Here is a 21934-nt window from a genome sequence, read left to right on the forward strand (position 1 = left end):
AAGGATATTTATAAAAGAGATTAATGCCTCAGTTTATATACTTCAATATATATATATATATATTCAATTAGATATATATACATAAATATGTTAAATTTTGTTTATAAAAAATTCACAATTGTTTAACGTAAATTTATATATATATAAATATATATATAACAAAGTAACAAAAATCAAGTATATAAAAAAAATTAAATATTATTTTTCAAAAAATATATAAAAGAAGTTCTATTTATTTTTCTTTGGGTACTTTTTAATAATTTTTTAAAACAAATTTTATTTAAAAAAAAGAAAAAAATAAGTATTCATAATACAGACTAACAATTAATAGGATATTTTAAATTATTTTGATTAAAATGAGTATTGAATGTCATATTTAAGGAAGATTATAAAAAAAAAACTTTATGATTTCATTTTTTTTTTTTTTTTTTTTTAAATAAATATATTTTTTTTATTCGAAATTATATTTTATTTTATCATTATTTTAATTTTTTTTTAATATATAAAATATAAAAGATGTAAAAATATAAACTTATTGTATTTTAAAGATGATTTAATTGTATAAAATGTTTTTAATTATGAAAAAAAAAATTTTTAAACGTATGAAGTAAAAAATTATACAAATTATTTTCAGAATTTTCCTCCTTGTTTCTTTTTTTTTTTTTTAAATGAAAATTAAAAAATGAACAAAAAAAAATACAAAGAATAAAAAATATAAAAAAAAAAAAAAAAAAAAAAGCTATAGGTTTATAATAAAAAAGAAAATAATTGCTTAATAAAAATTATAATTATTATAATTAAAAATAAATAAAGCATAAAACACAAACTATCTGATATAAAATTAAGTACATAAAAAGATGAAGATAGATTTTTTCATTTATTGTGTAAATATTTTTATGTATATAAGAATATACAACCTTCAACTTTGTATGTGACATAAAAAAATAATTACTTAAAGAATATATTTAAACTTTTATATATTTTACTAGATTTTACTTTTTTTTTTAAAACATTTTTTATCAAAGAATTAGCTAATGTAAGTTTCCGTGATTAAATAAACATTTTTGTTTTTTACGTTAACATTTACATTTTACTATATTATATGTATACAAATATATCAACAATTTTGGAGGAACAAATAAAATATTTTTTCATATGAATTTTATTTTATTATATGCATAAATAGACCACAAATAATATATACATATTAATTAATTATAACTTCATACTCTTTAATTTTGTTTTTGAAAATTTTTTATTTATTAATGTAATTTTAAGTTCCTCAATTATTAATAGGTTCATTAACATCTATGTTTTCATTTATAATTTTAAAGGATTTTATTTTATCATTATTATGAATTAAATTTAAATGAGACATATATTTATTTCGGTATATATTATTTTTGCAAATTATGCAACTAACTGATTTTGAACCACAATATCTTTCATGTTCTGTGTTGTTTATATATTTTAAGAAATAATTAAAATTGTTATAAATTAATTGAGAATAATAATCAATTGATTTAACAGAAAAATCATTGTTATCAAATTTATCAAAAAAAGAAGCAATAATGTAATCTTCATTATATATATTCATTGAAGATTCTGTGAATATATTACAAAATATACAGTATATTATTTTTTTGGGGCAAAATAATTTTTGATGAAAAATAAATTGTTTCCTATAAAAATATTTCTCACATAAGCATTTTATTTTTGTATGCCATATATAATTATGTCTATTTTTATTAATCACACTTAATCCTTCATTACATATATCACAATGAATATGTTCAATAATTTCTTTTTTTTTTAAAACTTTTTTACAAATATTACATATAGAAATATTTTTTATGCAATGAATTTTATGAATATCCAAATTGTTTTCTAAAATTTCTTTTAAACAATTATCACATTTAACATAAGTACTACTGATCATAGAATTTTCCTTCAATTCATTTAAACTATTCTTATTACATGTTTCATCATTAATTTCATCTTTAATTTTATTATAATTGTCTATATCTCCTTTAAGTGGTATATCATAATCTATCTTTAACGATAAACTATATTGTAGTTCCGATTCATTAGTATTAGAAATAGCTATATAAATTATATGAGGAAAAAAATGATCAAATATATATTCTAAAAAATTATTATCGTCTTCCTTTAAAAAACAAATAAAATGAATTTTTAAACATTTTTTAATAATATCTTTATTTATTGTAATCTCTTTACTGAAATCATCAAAATATAAGTGATGAATTACATCTGACACTTGATCATAAGGAGGAAATGAAAGAAAAATATTGATATCACTTAGTTTATTAGAATTTAATGAAATCTTTATATTAGCTTTATCTTTCTTTAATAATTCTAATATATTGTAATTAATTACAAATTTATATTTTTTCATTTCATTTTTAATGGTACTATTAATTAATGTATCAGTGGTTACTATTTCATAAAAATTATTATTATTATCTTTTGAAATGTTCTGTTCATTTAGACTTTTTACTTCACATATATCTACATTTATATCAGTATTTATTAGAGATACAGCATTATCTGGCTCTAACTCACTTATATAAAAATTTAAATGATTAATGTGTACATAATCACCTAATGACAATGTACTATAATTTAAACTTAATTGATTTTCTAATAAATTTTTCATAAATTTTATATCTCTTACATTTTCATTTAACGATTCAAATTTTATAAAATCACATTTTGGTAAATTTGCATATGTTACTAATAATCTTGTGATACCATTTGTTTCTGTTATTCCTAAATTCTCTTTTATATTTTCTGAAACTAAGACAATTCCTTCATTTGAACTAAATTCTAAAACACATGCATGAGTTATATAATTATTTTGTAAATTTTTTATACTAAAAGTATAAGGATGCTCCACTTCATTACTGTAACTTCCCTTCTCTAATGTTTTTAATATAGATACAGGCTATAAAAAATCATAAAAAAAATATGTGTGTGTAAATATGTTTTTTAATTTTCAATAATATAAATAATCATAATACTTATATAATCAATTTCTTCTTTATAATATTATATATATATATATATTTTTTTTTTTTTTTTGCGTATAAAATTTTATTTTTATATGTTTTTTTTTTTATTGCATATTTATACAGTAATACTTTTATTTCTTTTATTAAAAATATTCAAATATTAAACTTATATTACAATTATTTTTATAAATAAAATTTATTTATATTATACGTTTGTGCGTGAAGTTAATTACATCTATATTTTATAGTAATTAATGAGCTAATACAAACGCCATAAAATATATAAAAAAAAAAAAAAGAAAATACATAAAAAAAAAAATTAAATATAAATTATTATAAATAATAAAATATATTTAATTCTTCTTTTAATTTTCTTCTAATCTTTATATATCTTACTCATTTATTTTACGAACATTATTCCTATTTTAAACTACGTTTTATATATGATTAAAATAATATACGAATATGTATGTTCGGATAATATATACAAAGATTTATAAAAACATATTTATATATATATATTATGAAAAAATATATAATAAAACTAACTAATATCACTTTATCGGAGTGTTTATTTAATTTATCACATTTTTTACTCAGAGGAAGAGTTAGAAATTTTTGACATATTTTATTATTAGAATTGTGGATGTAATGTAATTCCAAATCTTCTTTTAACTTATTTAGTCTAACTTCTCTTACTTTATGACTTTTTTCTTTTGTTTCATTAATCTCTCTAATTGAATTCTTTTTATTATTATAACAAAATTTTGCATTAAATTTATTTAAAGCTCTAAGAAAATCATCATCCATAATGTAAAAAAAAAAAAAAAATAAAATAAAATAAAATAAAATAAAACAAATATTGGAAAAAAAAATAAGCAAATATGGATATATATATGTGATAATGATTTACATATATAAAATGAAAATTACAAATCAAAAATGTAATTTTTTCATAAATGATAATAAAACTATTTTATACACAAAAATGAAATAATAATAAAAAAATGAAATAATAATAAAGTAAAACAAAATTTTATTAAATATAAAGATAAAATGATACAATGAATTTACAATTTTCAAAAAAAAAAGCTAATTTTTTATTAAATAAAAGTTTAAAAAAAAACAACTGAGATTCACAAAAAAAAAAAAAAAAGATGAAGATTCATAATATTTATAATAAAAAATATATAAAAAAAAATTATAAAAGATAATTTAATTTTTACACAAAATTTTTATTTTGCATTTTTATATTTTTTATATTTAAATTAACAAATATTACACAAATTAAATATATTTAAACAGAAAAATATATATTTAAATATTTTATTCTTTATTTTTTATTATTTACTTTTTATCCTATATATGATTTTTTTTTTTTTTATTTTTCCCTTTTCCTATTTTATTTTTTACTTTTGATTTATTTTCTTCACTATTATTCACTTTTTACGATTTTTTTTTTTTTTTTATTGTTATTAATTTTTTTTATATACAATTTCTCATTTACTTATATATTTATTTTTCCTTCTTTCCTTTTTTCTTCATCATATTGATATTTATTTTAATCTATTTAAAAGTATTTATGTTATAATTATTCCTAATATTATCCTTTAATAAACAATTTATATAAAATTACAAAACATTTATTTATATATTAACATGCAACAAGTATGATTGTGCATTTTTTAAAAATTATGTTTATTATAAATATAAATAAAATAAACAAAAAAGACTTCATATTATGCAATTTTTCATATCTCCATTTCAAATTATTCTTAAAACATATTATAAAAGACTATTATCACCAAATTAAAAAAAATAGCTTTCTTTTAAATTTTTGTAATTGATCAAGTGTGTTTTTTAATTATTAAAATGGATCTATATTTTTCTGTTAATAAAAAAAAATAGTGTAATTATAAACATGAAGTACTTTAATAAGGGAAATTAACAAATAAACTTAAAATTTTTTATGATAATTATTAAATATTATTATATGTATAATTTCCTTCCAAATTAATTAATTCTTCTATTTCTACAAAATTTTAATTTAGGTTATTCATACAAGTAATATCAATGAAATAAAAAACAATCTTAACGAAAAATATATACATAACATTATATAATATAATAAAAATAAAAATAAAAAGAATTAATAAATGTAATTTTAAATTTTAAAATAAATTGAAAAAAGAAGAATAACGTTTTTTATTTCAATGATTTACTAATTATTAATGAGTGTTTTTTTTTTTTTTTTTTTTTTTTTTTTTTATATTTTTTTTTTTTTNATAAATTGAAAAAAGAAGAATAACGTTTTTTATTTCAATGATTTACTAATTATTAATGAGTGTTTTTTTTTTTTTTTTTTTTTTTTTTTTTTTTTATATTGTTAAATTACTATTTTTATGAATATAACATTTTATATTTTAAGATATAATAATTAATAAGAAAGCAAATATTTAAATTAAAAACAAAATTTTATAACTTAAAAGAAATAAACATATTAAAAATTGTTAAAATTAAAATATGGTTTATATATACAAGACAGTTAATAGTATTATACAAATTAAAAAGATAAACTTTCAAAAATTTTCCTTCAATTTTTTCTAGAAAAATTTACAAAAGGAACTAAAAGATAATAAAAATATACACAATTATATATATATTTATATATATGAGTTTTAATATTTTTTTTTTTTTTTTCTCATATTATCAATGAATGAATTTTCATCAGATATAATAAAAGAAATTTTAAAATTCTTAACTTACAGAGATGTTATAAAAAATAAATATTTGATCAATAAGGAATTTTATTATGCTCTAAATTACAATGATTTATGGAAATATTTTTATAAATATGAATATTATGAGGATTCAATTAATAGAAAAAGAAATGATCCATTTAAAGAATTATTTTATATTAGATGCATAGAGAAAAAAAAAAATAAATATATTGATTTACCTAAATCAGCACAAGAACAATTTTTAGATATGGAAGCTTCATTGCTTTCATTAAAAGATTGTTCACTGAATAGTTTTAATAATTATGATTTATATAATGATAATAGCAATAATTGGTATAACAATTTTAATAATTCATTAAATATATTTCATTTAAATTATAATACTAATATACAACTTAAAAGGCACTCATTATCATATAAGAATACTTGTAAAACTGAGGAAAAAATTAGTTCTATTAACGAAGTATCAAATTTAGAAAGTGTAATTAAAAAAAAAAATGAAAATAATTTAAATATGAAAATACGACTTACATACGAAAATGTTTCAAATCAAGATAAAAATATTCACATATGTTCATTTAAACACTGTGAATTTCAGTTTATTCAAAAAAATAATTTATATATATGTTTAACAAGTAAAAATTTTCATGTGTGTGATGATAAATGCGATTTATCTATTTTTTCAGATATAGAATGGGGTTATCTAGTATGCCCAATATCTGGTAAAATGTTTGATTACTTATCACATTTAAAAAGTGGGAACACATTTTTAAGAATTAGGAATAATATAAGTTCATCTTTAAAATATATATGGCCAAATATCAATGAAAATTCTTTTCCTTACTATTCAGACGAAGAAAAAAATGAAATAGAAGAGCAAGACGATCAAGAAATGGAGCAATATTTCGAATATTCAAATAGCTTTTTTAAAAGAAAAAATAAAAAAAATAAATTTTGTTTTATTTCAAACATAAAAAAAAATAACAAAGCATACAAAAAGATAAAAAAAAAAGAAAAATCAGAGAATTATAAAAATAATTTATTCAAAAAAATATTAAATTCTTACAAAAATAAAAAAAAGAACAACACAAAAAAAATTATACCAAAGATGTAAAGTAGTTTATCACATATATTTTTTTTTTTTTATTAACACCACTAATAAGAAATGGAATAAATAAATTTATCCATGATGTATGCACATTTGCGTTATTTAAAAATAAAATTTAGTTATAGAATGAAAAACTATGTAAAAATTGTATTACAAAAAATTTTAACAGTTATTATTTATATTCAATTAAAATTCTGCTTTTTATAAATTAGTTGATTTGCCTAATTCCTATATTATGTTTTCATTCAAATTTAATCCCTATATTTTTTCCTTTTATTTTTTTTTTTTTTTTCATAAAATATTTGTATAAGTATAAATTTTCTTTTTACATAATCTTCTATATTATAAGAAAAACAGATGGAATTTACATAATTTTTTATTTTATTTTTATTTCATTTTTTTTTTTTTTTTTATTATATTTTATTTTTTTTTTTTTTATTTTATTCTTTTTTAAATTTGTTTGTTGTTTTTTTTGAAGAGTATTTTATTTTTCATATATGTAAACAATTTTATATACATTTTCATCAAAAATATAATTAATAAATATTTTTTAGTATATATAATTATTCTTAATATTAAAAAGAAATGTGATTTTTATTACTTGTTCTTTAAAACAAAATTCAAAAGTATAAAAAAAATAGAAAATGTTGATTTTAAGAATGTTTTACAGAAATTGAAAATATTAATATTTTAACTTGAATTTAAGAAAAATTACAATACAATTTTTATTAAAAATGTTAGTATAAAAATTTTCATTACTTTATATAATATCATTTTTAAGTTAAAATTTATGTATTTTATCCAATATAATTAAATAAAAAAAAAAAAAAAAAAAAGAGAATAGAAAAATAAAAATAAGTTATGAAAAAATGATGGATATATTCCAGAATTTCTTTAAAATAATTTTAAAACACTACTTATATAACAGCAAGGCAAAAATAAGTATAAAATTAATTTATGGTTCCGAAAGTTGTAATAGTTATAATAATGCAGAAAATTTTTTAATTGAATTAATAGAATTCTTTAAAGAAATTGATAATTTTTATAAAGATATAAAAAAATATTTATATGAAAATAATAATAACATAAATGATATCAGTAATTTAGAAAAATATTTATTGGAATATTTTAAATTTCATTTAAACAATAAAATAGACTTAAAAAAAAAAAAAAATAATGGGATAATACGGAGAAAATATAATTTACAAGAATATGAAAAAGATATAAAAAACTCAAAAGAAAATTTTAAAAATTATTTAGATTATTTTATAGAAACAAACTTAACATTAGTGTATTTTGATTTTATAGAAGGTAACGAATTTGATTGTGATACTTATTTTGAAAAATTACATGATTATGATTTGAATATATTACTGTTATTTGTTAGTACTTATGATAATGGTTCATTTCCAAAAAATTGTTGTAAACTAGAAGAAACTTTAAAGGATTTAATAAACGATTTTAGAGTAGAAAAAGATTTGTTCAAAGATGTTTTTTATAGTTGTGTGGGATATGGTAACAAGAGTTACGGGAAAAAATATTTTTGTTCTCCTATTATTAAATGTGATAAATGGCTTTTTTCATTAGGTGCAAAAAAATTATATAAAACATTAACATTGTGTGATGGTGAAAATAACGAAGATTATATATTAGACTGGAAATGTAATTTATTTAAAACTTTGTATTTATCTCTATTTTTTTATTGTTTTAATAATATAAAATTATTCACCTTTATTTATTATCCTAACCTAAAAAAATATGATTCCTTAAAATTTTATTGCTCTTTTTTTTGTAATAATTATAATCAAATATTTGAAAATGTCTATAACACACAAAACTGTTCAAATAATATTAAGCCAAATGAAATCAATAAAAATAAGGAATTACATGATCTTAAAAATTTAATTTACTATCACAATAATAAGGAAAATGATTCTTTTTTGAATAAAAAAGATCATGATAAGAAGCACATAAATAATTTCAATACAGATGAAAATACTGAAACGAATAAACAAATATGTAATGTGTATAAAAATGAAAAAAATAGCTTTGAAGAAGATACTTGCAATAACTATGCTACCTCTAATGTATGCAAAAATAGTAAAAACAAATTAGAATATAACTATGAAGAATCAACAAAAATAATTTCTTCAGAATCTAGTTATGATGAAAAGGATTATGAAAAAACAAAAAATATACTTATCACAAATTCTAATCATAATAATAAAGATGCTTCTATTAACTGTAGTAGTGAAGATGAATTGGAAGATTTAGTTTTAAACGAAACAAAAGATATGCTAACAAAAAATCAAAGAGATAAGTTAACAAAAGAAGGTTATAAAATAATTGGTTCCCACAGTGCAGTAAAATTATGTAGATGGTCTAAATCTCAATTAAGAGGAAGAGGAGGATGTTATAAGCACACATTTTATGGTATAAATTCTTATCAATGTATGGAAGCTACTCCTAGTTTAGCTTGTGCAAATAAATGTGTTTTTTGTTGGAGACATCATAAAAATCCTGTTGGTGTTAGTTGGAAATGGAATAAAGATGAAGCAAAAATGATAGTTGAAGAAGCTATTAAAAAACACAAGGGGATGATAAAAGAATTAAAAGGTGTTTATGGTGTTATTAAAGAAAGATTTGATAATGCAATGAATATAAAGCACTGTGCTTTATCATTAGTTGGAGAGCCAATTATGTATCCTGATATTAATGAATTAATTGATGAGCTACATAAAAAAAATATATCTACTTTTTTAGTTACGAATGCTCAATTTCCAGATGCATTAAAAAATTTACGTAAAGTCACACAGCTGTATTTATCTATTGATGCATCAAATAAGGAAGCTTTAAAAAATATCGATAGGCCTTTATTTAAAGATTATTGGGAAAGATATATTAAATGCATAAAAATATTAAAAAACAGAAAAGAAAGGACTGTTTTTAGATTTACTTTAGTAAAAGAATATAATATGATGGCTAACGAAGTTTCAAGTTATGCTAAATTAATTGAATATGGCTCTCCTGATTTTATTGAAATTAAAGCTGTAACTTATTGTGGTACTTCAAATGGTTATCAGTTAACTATGAAAAATATTCCATGGCATGAAGAAGTTTATCAATTTGCTTATCATTTGATAAATTGTAAATCATCATTAACTAATATTTATGAAATATGTTGTGAACATAAACACTCATGTAGTATTTTAATAGCTAAAAAAATATTTAAAATCAATAATAAATGGTTTACTTGGATAAATTATGAAAAATTTCAATACTTGGTAAAACAAAATAAAGATTTTAATGCAGTGGACTACTGTGCAGAAACACCTGAATGGGCAATAGTAGGATCAGTTGAAAAAGGATTTAATCCATGTGATAAAAGAGTATACACAAAAGGAAAGAATAAAAATAGGAATTCAAATAAAAACCAAAATGAATATGAAAAGAAAGTCTAAAAACTTTATAGAAATTATTATAATATATTTATTTTATTATTTATTTTTAAAAATTTTTTTTTTCTAAATTTATATAGACTTTTATTTTAAGCCACATATCTATTTTAATATAAGTGTTTAATTTAATAATTATTTCAATTTTATACATGTATATGAAATTCCTTTTAATTTAAATAAAAAATTCATAATTTAATTTTACCATAGACCATTCATATTTATTTATTTTTTTATTTGTCTTTATTTTAATATTTTTTTCTTTTTTCTTTTTTTGTAATACAATTTTTATTTTATTTTTTATGAATAACTTTTTCAATGCATATATGATAAATTGCGCAACAAACTTAAAAAGTGCATAATTTTTCTGTGATCAAATAATTATAATAAATTAAAAGAAAAAGTAAAATAATTTTCTTCAAAAAATTTTGTAGAAATATATAATTTAATATGTTAATTACTTTTATAAAATTAATAATAGGATAAGTATTGAATAGGTAAAATAAAAATAAAAAATGAATGAAAAATAAAAAGTATTTTTGGAAATTCTTTGGTGATTTTATAGAAATATATATTTTTTTTTATTAATATATGCTTAATACTAGCTTTTCCTACACTCTTTTCTATAAGGCACTTAAATATTACGGGTGTCATCCTTGCCATTTTTTTTTTTTTTTGATTATTATTGATAAAAAAATGTCTAATCATAAAATGATAAATTTAATTAAAGGATGCGCTATCATAATTTATTTTAACTATTATTATCCTTTTATATTTTAAAAATATACAATATTTTTTTTTTTTTTTTTAAATTTAAAATTTGGAAAAAATAATATTTGAGTTACATTAATTCTTATTTCTTTAAATTTCTTACAATAATAATTTATATATTAGAAATTGTAAATTATAAATAAATTGCAGAGACTTTTTGAGTATAACTTATTTTATTATATTTGTTAGGATTTGTTAAATATATATATGTATATATTAAAACAGGAATAAAATTTCTAATAATTTATATTTTATTATGTATTTTTTTTTTTTTTTTTTTTTTCAGTAATAATATAATAACATAATAATATTTACGAAATTATGTGATAATTAAAATAGTGATTAAATAAAAATGAATTTGGTATAATTATAATGAAAAAAAAGAAAGTACAAAAAAATATAATATATATATATATAATTAAGGTATATTTAATTATACAAGAATTCTATATTTTTAATTATGAACTGTATGTAATTTAAATAATTTTTATAGTAAAGAAAAATTAATGCGTATTTTTTGGTAATTTCAAATATTATTTCATTTAAATTTTATATATTCAAATTTTAATTATAATAAATTTAGTTTAACTTTTTTTTTATTATTATATTATTACCTTATTAAAACTTTTTTTTATTATTTTGTACTGTTTCCATGTATTTTTTCCAATTAGACAATTTCTAACACATTTTTCATTAAAAACCTCTTGTTACTGTAACACTATTTTATCAAAATATTTAATATTTTTTTTTTTAATTCTAATTTTTTTATCTTTTTTTTTCTTTATTCCCAATATTAATATTTTTTATAAGAAAAATAGATATTTTTAAATGAATCTTTTTTTTTTTTTTTTAAATCATAAATATGTATATAGGTGTTAAAGGAAAAAAAAAAAAAAAAAAAAACACTTTTATATAAAAAAGATATACTTTCTATTTAGTCTCTAAAACCAAATGAAAACTTCAATTAACTTTTTTTCTTAAAAATGTATTTAAGAAATGCACATTGTACTTTAGGAAGTGTTAATAATAGTATATTTTTTTTTTTATTCATTATGCACATCCTTTTTTACATTTTTTCAATGAATCATTATCATAATCAACTGAAATAATTTTATTTAATTTTCTCTTTTTTTAAAATATTTTTAGCGTACAAAAAAGAATATTATTTTTCTTTTATTTTCTACATATTTTTTTAAACAATTTTCTATTAAAAACCTTATTTATTTCCTAAATTTTTTCTTTAATAAAAAAATTTTAATACTATTTATTTAAAAAAAAAAATTACCAAATGGATGAATGCTAGTAAAACTTGTAAATTTTTTTATACATAAATTTATGCTAGAAGTATAAAAAAAAAAAAAGTACAAAAATTAAAAAAAGCATTCAATAATAATAAAAAAAAAATAATAAAAATCTTTTTTGGATAACTAAAGAAATATTAAAATTAATATTTTATTGATTAAATTATTTCATTTTATTTTTCTTTTCTCAATATACTTTGTTTACATCTAATTTTTTTAAATTAGTACAATAAAGAATTTTCATCAAATGTAAAATAAGTGTTAATCTCTTTTATTTTAAGATTAAGAATGAGAAAAAGTTTTAATATACTTTTTTTTCTTTCTTTTTCTTTTTTTTTTTTTTTTTTTTTTTTTTTTTTACTTTTTTTTTTATATGAATGCTAGATGTCTCGAAGATTAGAAGTTTATTAAAAAGTTTTTTGTCTGTAAAATATTATAATTTTTATTAAACATACATATAAAAAGAAAATTGTGAAATTTTAATAATTTTTTATTCTCACAAGCATATAGAATGAATAAATGTTTTTCTTTTCCTTCATGTTTTATAATTTCAAATTTTTTATTTTTTTATTTTTTTTAACTCATTATTTTTATGTCCCATTTGTGTAGATAGCATAGAAATCTATAAATGTTTAGAAAAAAATAATTTTTTTTTTTTTTTTTTTTTTTACATGTGCTTTTTATATTTTATGTGATTTACTTTTGTTCACATTTTTATTTTTTATATGTAATTATATTGATTTCTCTCATTATTTAAGTATATTATTTTAACATGTAAGAAAAAATATTATTTTTCTTAATGTTTATAAAACAAAATATTATTTATATATAAAATATATTAATTTATATACTTAAATATACCAATATACATACATAAATTATTAATATATATATAAATATATTAATATTTATATATAATTATTAAAATTACTATTTTTTTAATTATTATCATAACATTGTTTATTTAAAACCACATCTATATAAATAAAAGTACATAATTTTTTATTTTTTAAAACATATTATGTTTTATAATAATATTAATAATAATAATAATAATAATAATAATATATATATATATATATATATATATATATAAATACATTTATGTATATTCTTTTATATTTTTAATTTATGTATAAGAAACATATGAATCCATCTCCCGTAAATAGATATATACGTGTATTTTTTTTATATACATTTTAATATTTCATTTTTTCCATTAGCTTTAAATAAGATTTTTTTTTTTTAAATAATATTCAGAATTAACTGAAATGCAAATACTATTATATCTTATAGTTTAAGTTTATATTATATGTTTAAATTTTTTTTAATTTTTTTTTATTTTATTATATTTTTTTATTATTACTGTTTTTAATAAATGTATTTATAATTATAATAATAAATATATATATATATATATATTATCTTATTTTTATTATATAAATATATATATATATATTATTTTATAGTATCGTTGTGCTATTTAGTATAACCATAGACTTAATATTATTGAGAAAATTGTTTCATTTATTATTTTTTTTTTTTTTTATTTCTATTTATTATATAATCTTTTTATTCTCTATTATTTATTTTTTTTTTTTTCTTTATTATTTGGATTACATCTGATAATTATCTTGATAATTATTTTATTTTTTATATATTTCTTTTTTTTTTTTTTTTTTTTTGAAAGTTGTCTTTGTTTTATTAAAATTAACAAAATATATATTTAAATAAAACGAAAAAAAATTATTCTTTTTATTTATATTATAATTTTTTTTGAATTCATTTAAAAAATAAACAAGTTGATAATTTTTTTTTTTACAGCATCTATTTTATTTTAAAAAAAATATCACTCTAAAAGACATTTTATTTTTTTTTTTTATGTGATATATTATTTATAAAGTTCAATGACAAATAGAAATATTTTTGCTAATATATATTTTTTAAGTATATATTTATTCTTTAATATTTATCTTTCATTTTGAATTATATATATATATATATACTACTATTATTTTTTTTTTATTATTTATAATTTTATTTTATTTATTTTTTTATGTTTTAATTGTTATCTTTTAAATGTTATTATTTAAAAAAAGAAAAGAGGAATTGAGAAATAAGATTCAAGCAACAGCATATGTTAATGAGAATTATGTAATGATTGAGGTAAAAAAAGAGGTATAAAAAATTCAATTTATTTACTTCACTCAATATTAAAAACAAAGATTAATATTAATATTAAATAGTAAATAATACATTGTAATTATTTAATAAATTTTATTTAGTTAATTTTGAATTTTATAAAAACTCTATTTTAAATTCTTTCCAAAAGGAAAAATATTAAAAAATATTAAAAAATAAATAATAAATTTGGATATATTAAATTAAATAAATCTTATAAGAATAAATATATAGTAGTGAAAAAATATAAGTGTTGTTATATGTAATTAATTTATATAATATTTTTTTTTTTTTCTCTTTTCCTTTTTTTTTTTTTTTTTTTTTTTTTTTTTTTTATTAAAAATTAAATATATGTAATAAGAAATGATGACGAAAAATATGAACACGCAATCATCTTTGGTGATAGCTCAAATACCTCGAAAAAAACAATTTTATAAAACAAAAATGTGCCCATGGTTTTTTTCGGGGAGATGTGATAGAGGGGTAGATTGTTTATTTGCTCATTCTCAAGATGAATTAAATCCAATTCCAGATTTATCATTTACTAGTTTATGTCCACTAGCCAAAAAATCAGGTTTATGCAAAAATGAAAAATGTAGCTATGCCCATTCTGTGTGTGAATTAAGACCAACAGGAGATTTATATAAAACGGCTCCATGTACAAAATTTTTGAGAGGAAAATGTAATGCAGAAGCGCATTGTAGACATGCTCATTATATTGAAGAACTTAGACCATTGCCAGGAAACGTATCTCCATCTCAAAATGCAATTAACTTAATGTTATCATCATCCATATCAAACCCCTTACAAAAAATTAATAAAAAAAATAGTTTTTTAAATGATGAAAAAAAGAATGAGAAAATTTTAAAACAATCCAATTCATTAATCGGTAATTTTCCGTCTCAAAATAATAAGTTTACGAAAAAATTTGTAAAAAATGCTAGTGCTGATAATGGCAGTATAAATATAAATAATAATATAAATAACAAAAATTATCAAAAAAGTTCATCTTTTCCAAATAAAATGTATCCCTTATTAAAAAATAAAGATAACAATGGAGAATCAAAATTGCATAACAATATAAATTTTAAAAATTACTTGATTAATAGTGATCTGGAAAATAATAACGTTATAAACAATTTTAATATAAATAAATTACAGAACATGTGCAATCAAAAGAAAGAGATAGGCAGAAGTTATAAATCACTCAATGAATTAAGAGGACAAGACAGCAATATTAATAACAACATAAATACGAACAAATTTTATAACTTAAGTAAGGCAAAAAATATTGATACAGTAAACCATTACTCTTCTTTCTCAACCAAAGAACCTTCTACTCCTATGAGAATGTCTAGCACTTCTTCAAAGGATCTGACATCAAATAATGATGAAAACAATTTAGTAGATACAATTGAACACATGGAGATTACAGCTCAAGATAGTGCATTAAAAGTTATTGAAGATGATTCAGAAAAAATGAATTCTTCTGATATCAAAAATTTCCTAAATTTACTACAAATGAAAAATTCTAATAATTTTAGTAAAGATAATTTTTTATTTAATGATAATAGTACAAATAATAGTAATGCTTTATATTCATCATATAAACCAATATCTTCATCTAAGGACAAATTAGAGCAGCAATTAAATTTAGAATCTCATTTTTCAGATCATTATCTAAATAATAATATACAGAATATCAAAAATAAAGAAGAGAATATGAATAACTATGACTCAAATAATAATTTAAAAAATATATATAAATTCAACAATAATTCTTTAATTAGTTGCTCAAATTTCTGGAATTATCCTGAAGATGAATTATCCACAGTTGCTCCAAAAATGGCACAAAAAGTGGAAATATTTGACTATTAGAAAAAAAAAAAAAAAAAAAAAAAAAAAAAAAAAAAAAAAAAAAAATAAAAATAAAAATAATATATAGAAGTTAAATAAAGATAACAAAAAATACATAATTGTTATATTTAAATAAAAATATCTTAAATATTATGAAACTTATGTAATATTAATTCATGATGTCTAATATAATTAATTTAGATAATAAAAAATTACTTACATATATGTGACAACATATATTTATTTTAAAATTAAAAATATGTAATACGTATATAGAAAAAAAAAAAAAAAAAAAAAAAAAAAAAGNTAAAAAAAAAAAAAAAAAAAAAAAAAAAAAATAATAAAAATTAAATGTATGTATGTATGCATGTATGTGTGTATGTTTTATTATGTTTCAACTTTTGTAATTTATTCAAATGAAGTGATTGAATAATGCTTTTTATTTTAAATGTGTCAATTCATTAATAAATAAAAAATATATACATATATATATATATATTTTTTTTTTTAATTTATAACCACCTTTTTTATTATTATATATTTAATTAAATAATGTTTATATATTTATATATATATAGCATACAAAAATAATTTTTTTTTTATTTATTTGAATATATTTTTTTCTTCTTTTTTTAATTAGTTTCACTATTTGTCTCACGTTTACTTAATAATGCATCATTTTCTTTTATTTTTAAATTATCATTTTTGTTTTTAACATTCTTATTTCACCTCATAATATATTTCTTGTTTTATTAATATGTATGCAATATGCAATTATTTTTTATGAGACAGTTCGAAAAAAAAAAAAAAAAGCTAATAAAATATAACACCATTATATAGAAAGAATTATTTTTTCTTTTTTTAAAAATGCAATTTTATAATAATAAAAAAAAAAAAAAAAATATTAATAATATAAAATGTATTTTTATAAAAATTAACAGAATTCAAGCCAAAATATAATTGCAATATTATTTCGACTCATTTAGTAAATAAGTGTAAAATCTTTTATTCATTATTATTATTACTGATATTACTGTTAGAATTATAATTTTTATTATTATTACTTTTATTTTGTCTTTAATATTTTCAGTATAAACATAATTTTTAATTTATTTAGTGGGTTTTCAAAAAATGAAAAAAGTAATATATTTTATGAAAAGTATTGGGATAATATTTTAGAATATAATTCTAGAAAACCCCAAATGATAATACTTAAGAAAAAAAATGCACTTTCTCAAGCATTATAGTATGCTTGTAAATATAGGATATTTTCCTTTTTATTATTTACTTATGTCAATAAATTATCATTATAAAAAACTTTTTTTTTTTTTTTCTCTTTTTAAAAATAATAAAACTACAATTTCATAATTATCAAAAAAAAAAATAAAATAAAAAATAGGAACAGTCCTTTATTTTAATATTATTAGAGTAATTTATGTTTTTATTTAATGAATATATATTATAATATTTTTTTTATATTTTCTTTTTTAACAGAAAATATATAGAATACAATGACACATTTTTAATAATTTTTTTATTTATAAATATTAACATTAAAAATATCTATAAACATAAAACATGTAAAAAAAAAAAAATATTTTCTTAAACCCACAAACATACCTAATAAAAATTTATCAAACTGTTATTTCAAAACACCAAAAAGATTACAAATAAAGAAAATAAATTTTTCTAAATATAAAATTTTTTTCAACTATACAAATTAAAGATACTCAAAATGAGAGACTGTAATTTTTATTATTATGTTTATTAGTTACCTTAATTTTCCATTTATTTAATTTTATTTTTTGAATAAAAAGATAGTTTTTACACATTTTACTTTATTGAACATTATCAGCACTTTTTATAATTTTTAAAGTTTTGTAAACTTCAAAATAGAAAATAATTTATTAAAGTGTAATTAAATTTATATGAAATTAATATATACAAGAAATACTAGATAAAAATAATAAAATAAAATATATACATATATATATATATATACAAGTGAATGTTTTTTAAAAGTTTATTACAAAAAAAAAAAAAAAAAAATGAACATTATAAAAAGTTTATATGGAAAAAAATAATAGAAAAAAAAAAAAAAAGAAAAACATTAAATAAAAAAAAAAAAAAAAAAAATGATAAATATAATTTAATCTTGTGTAAATTTTAAAAAATAAAAATTTAGAGATATTATAAATATGTACTTAAAAAGTTAAAAATCATAAAATATAGTATAATTTTCAATCTTGGAGAACGTATTTTTATTTTTTTTTTTTTTTAATAAAATAATAATAAAAAAAAAAAAAATAATAAATAGCAACATTTTTATATTAAAAATATTAAACAGAAGTATTTTAATATTATTTAGTTTTTAATGAACTTTTTACATATTTTCACTGAAAGAAAAATAATATAGTAAAAAATATAAAGAATAAATAAACAGATAAATTTATATTATTTATAATTTTTACATATCTAATGATTTTTATTTACAAAAAAGTAGATGTTACATCTTTCATATTTTAAAGAGTTCCTCATTTATATAGACTCTTTTTTTAATTATTAATTTAAATAAAAAGTTGTAGTTTTATATAATATATATTTTATATAATTTATTTATTAATATTTTGCAAATTACTATAAATTAAATATAAATAATATTATTTTTATATAACACACTATATACATACTAAAAAATAATATTTCATTAGTTAAAGTTTATATATATATATATATATATATATATATATTTGTATGTACATCTAACTTGAGAAATGTTAATAAAAGTATACTTTTTTTCTTTTATATATATATAATTTTAATATTAGAAATGTTTATATTATAATTTATTTTATTATATTTATTTTATTTTCAATACACTTGTAAAAAAAAAAAAAAAAAAAAAGTTATTACATTGTAATATTACATTTATTTAATATAAGCATATACCTTATTTATTTATTTTTTTTTTTAATACAATTAACTGAAAATGTATAACGAAAAAAATGAAATAATCTATTCAGTTAAAATAAGTGAAGATGTAGGAAATGAATGTACGGGAGTTTATAGAAGCCCTATGTGTAAAGATCGTTTAATGGAGAATTTTGAAGATAAACCTTTTAATAGTGTATGGGAAATGTTTAGTGATGTAGCTGATAAATTTAAAGATAATGACTGCTTGGGTAGTCGTATAAAAGAAAACAATAAGCTTGGAGAATATAAATGGAAAACATATGGAGAGGTTAAAGAATTGGTTATGTTAATTGGTTCTGGTTTATTAAATTGTGATGCATGTCCATTAATTGATTGTGGTGAAGATAAGGTAATAAAAGCTAGATTTTTAGGATTTTACATGCCTAATAATCCAGAATGGACGATTTGTGATCTAAGTTGTAATGCATATAACATTATTACAGTACCTTTGTATGACTCTTTAGGTATTGAATCAAGTAAATTTATTTTAGAACAAACATTAATGAAGACAATTATTTGCAATAAGTCCTGCGCGCTTAATTTATTTAAGTCATTAGAAACTTGTGATGAAATTTATTTAAAAAAACTAATTTTTGTTGATGAAATAGATGATGAGATAGAAAAAATGAGCAAGAAATTTAATTTAGAATTAATTGTATGGAATGATTTAATAAATGAAGGGAAAAAAAATATATTAGAAATTAGCCCTGCAAATCCTGATGCCATTGCAAGTATTTGTTATACTTCAGGTACCACTGGATTCCCAAAAGGAGTAATAATGGTTAATAGGAATATGATGGCAACATTAAATGCATCAATGTTAGAATTATTAAAAATGTCAGATTTAGATGTAAATGATAAAGATACACATATATCTTATTTACCATTAGCCCATATATATGAGAGAATGATTCTTTTTTTATGCTTTGTCTTCGGGATACGAATAGGATATTATTCGGGAAATATACAAGCATTAATTGAGGATATTCAAGTATTAAAACCATCAATTTTTATTAGTGTTCCTAGACTTTATAATAGAATTCATGAACGAATTTATAATTCTTTAAAAAAAAAATCACATTTAATTCAAGCATTATTTAATAAAGGAATAGATCATAAAGTGAAGAAATTAAATGGAAGTGGTTCCTATACTCATTTTTTATGGGATAAATTTCTTTTTAATAAAGCCAAAAAAATTATGGGTGGAAATATAAAAGTAATGTTAAATGCATCCGCACCTATTAGTTGTGATGTAGTAAAAAAGTTGAAATCAATTTTTTGTGCACCAATTTTAGAAGGCTATGGAATGACTGAAACCATGGGACCTTCGTTTTTGTCTCATATGTATGATCCTCTTATGGGACATATAGGAGGACCTATAGCATGTATGGAATTTAAGATTGTATCGGTCCCTGAAATGAATTATTTTATTAATGATAAACCACCCAAAGGAGAATTATACTTAAGAGGACCAAGTATATGTAAGTTAGGTTATTTTAAATTAGAGAAGGAAACAAAAGAATTAATTAATGAAGATGGATGGGTATGTACAGGTGATATAGTAGTACTAAATGATAATGGTTCAGTCAGTATTATAGATAGAAAAAAAAATATCTTTAAATTGTCTCAAGGTGAATATGTTGCTGTAGAAAAAATTGAATCTTCTTATAGACAGTCTTTATTTATTAACCAAATTTTTGTTTTCGGATATTCTTCTGAATCATTTCTTGTTTCTGTTATATTTCCATCAACAGACACTATTGAAATATGGAAAAAAAATAAGAAAATTGACAAAAATGATGAAGAAATTATAATTTTACCTGATTTTAAAAATGATGTTATTAATGATTTAATTAAAATAGGTAAAAATGATGGATTAAAAGGATATGAACAAATAAAAGATATTTATTTCACGTTAGAACCATTTACAATAGAAAATGACTTATTAACACCTACAGGAAAAATTAAAAGACATGTTGCTCTTAAAAAATTTAAGTCACAAATTGATCAAATGTATCAAAAAGCAAAAAACTCATAAGTTATATATAACGAATGAAAACCAAAAATTGTTAAGATACTTCTAATAGAAAATTATTTAATTTTTTGTTATATATCAATAAAAATATTCCGTTTTAAGCAGTATTTAAAAAAAAAAAAAAATGTAAAAATAAAATAAATTAAATCAATAAAACAATTGAATTTTTCCTAAAAAATTATATTTAATTGCAAAACATAAGTATATATACATATATATTTAATTTTCCTATTATACGAAATAATTAAAAATAATTATTTATGCATGAATGTGTATATTTCATATAATTTTTCTATTTTTATTTCTCCTTTTTATATTTTTTTAAATGAACTTTTTTTTTATATTTTAAGTTATTTCTTTTTGATTAAAACTATATATCATGAACTTTTAATTTAATAACTTCAATTATATGAATTTATTGTTTTAACACATATATGTATGTGCGTTTTTAAAGAATTATATTTTATGATAATATCAATT

At 17.3% G+C, this 21934-nt stretch overlaps 5 protein-coding genes across 5 annotated transcripts; 4 read left to right on the forward strand and 1 right to left on the reverse strand.

Annotated features, from left to right (window-relative positions):
• Positions 1–1282: 1282 nt before the first annotated feature.
• On the reverse strand, positions 1283–3842 carry PGAL8A_00072000 (ubiquitin fusion degradation protein UFD1, putative; the record flags this gene model as incomplete). The annotated part of the gene is made up of 2 exons (XM_028674801.1): positions 1283–2965; positions 3582–3842. The coding sequence occupies 2 exons, from the start codon at positions 3840–3842 to the stop codon at positions 1283–1285; spliced, it is 1944 nt and encodes a 647-aa protein (XP_028525838.1).
• Positions 3843–5744: 1902 nt separating this feature from the next.
• On the forward strand, positions 5745–6887 carry PGAL8A_00072100 (hypothetical protein; the record flags this gene model as incomplete). Its single annotated transcript, XM_028674812.1, has 1 exon — positions 5745–6887. One exon carries the CDS (start codon positions 5745–5747, stop codon positions 6885–6887), a length of 1143 nt encoding a protein of 380 aa, XP_028525839.1.
• An 863-nt stretch (positions 6888–7750) lies between these two features.
• PGAL8A_00072200 (tRNA-YW synthesizing protein, putative) lies at positions 7751–10342 on the forward strand (the record flags this gene model as incomplete). The annotated part of the gene is made up of 1 exon (XM_028674823.1): positions 7751–10342. The coding sequence occupies one exon, from the start codon at positions 7751–7753 to the stop codon at positions 10340–10342; it is 2592 nt and encodes an 863-aa protein (XP_028525840.1).
• Positions 10343–14967: 4625 nt separating this feature from the next.
• PGAL8A_00072300 (zinc finger protein, putative) lies at positions 14968–16467 on the forward strand (the record flags this gene model as incomplete). Its single annotated transcript, XM_028674834.1, has 1 exon — positions 14968–16467. The coding sequence occupies one exon, from the start codon at positions 14968–14970 to the stop codon at positions 16465–16467; it is 1500 nt and encodes a 499-aa protein (XP_028525841.1).
• A 2968-nt stretch (positions 16468–19435) lies between these two features.
• PGAL8A_00072400 (acyl-CoA synthetase, putative) lies at positions 19436–21457 on the forward strand (the record flags this gene model as incomplete). The annotated part of the gene is made up of 1 exon (XM_028674845.1): positions 19436–21457. One exon carries the CDS (start codon positions 19436–19438, stop codon positions 21455–21457), a length of 2022 nt encoding a protein of 673 aa, XP_028525842.1.
• Positions 21458–21934: the final 477 nt, after the last annotated feature.

The sequence above is a fragment of the Plasmodium gallinaceum genome, assembly GCF_900005855.1.
Source record: "Plasmodium gallinaceum strain 8A genome assembly, contig: PGAL8A_v1_53, whole genome shotgun sequence".
In the NCBI taxonomy this organism is placed as follows: domain Eukaryota; phylum Apicomplexa; class Aconoidasida; order Haemosporida; family Plasmodiidae; genus Plasmodium; species Plasmodium gallinaceum.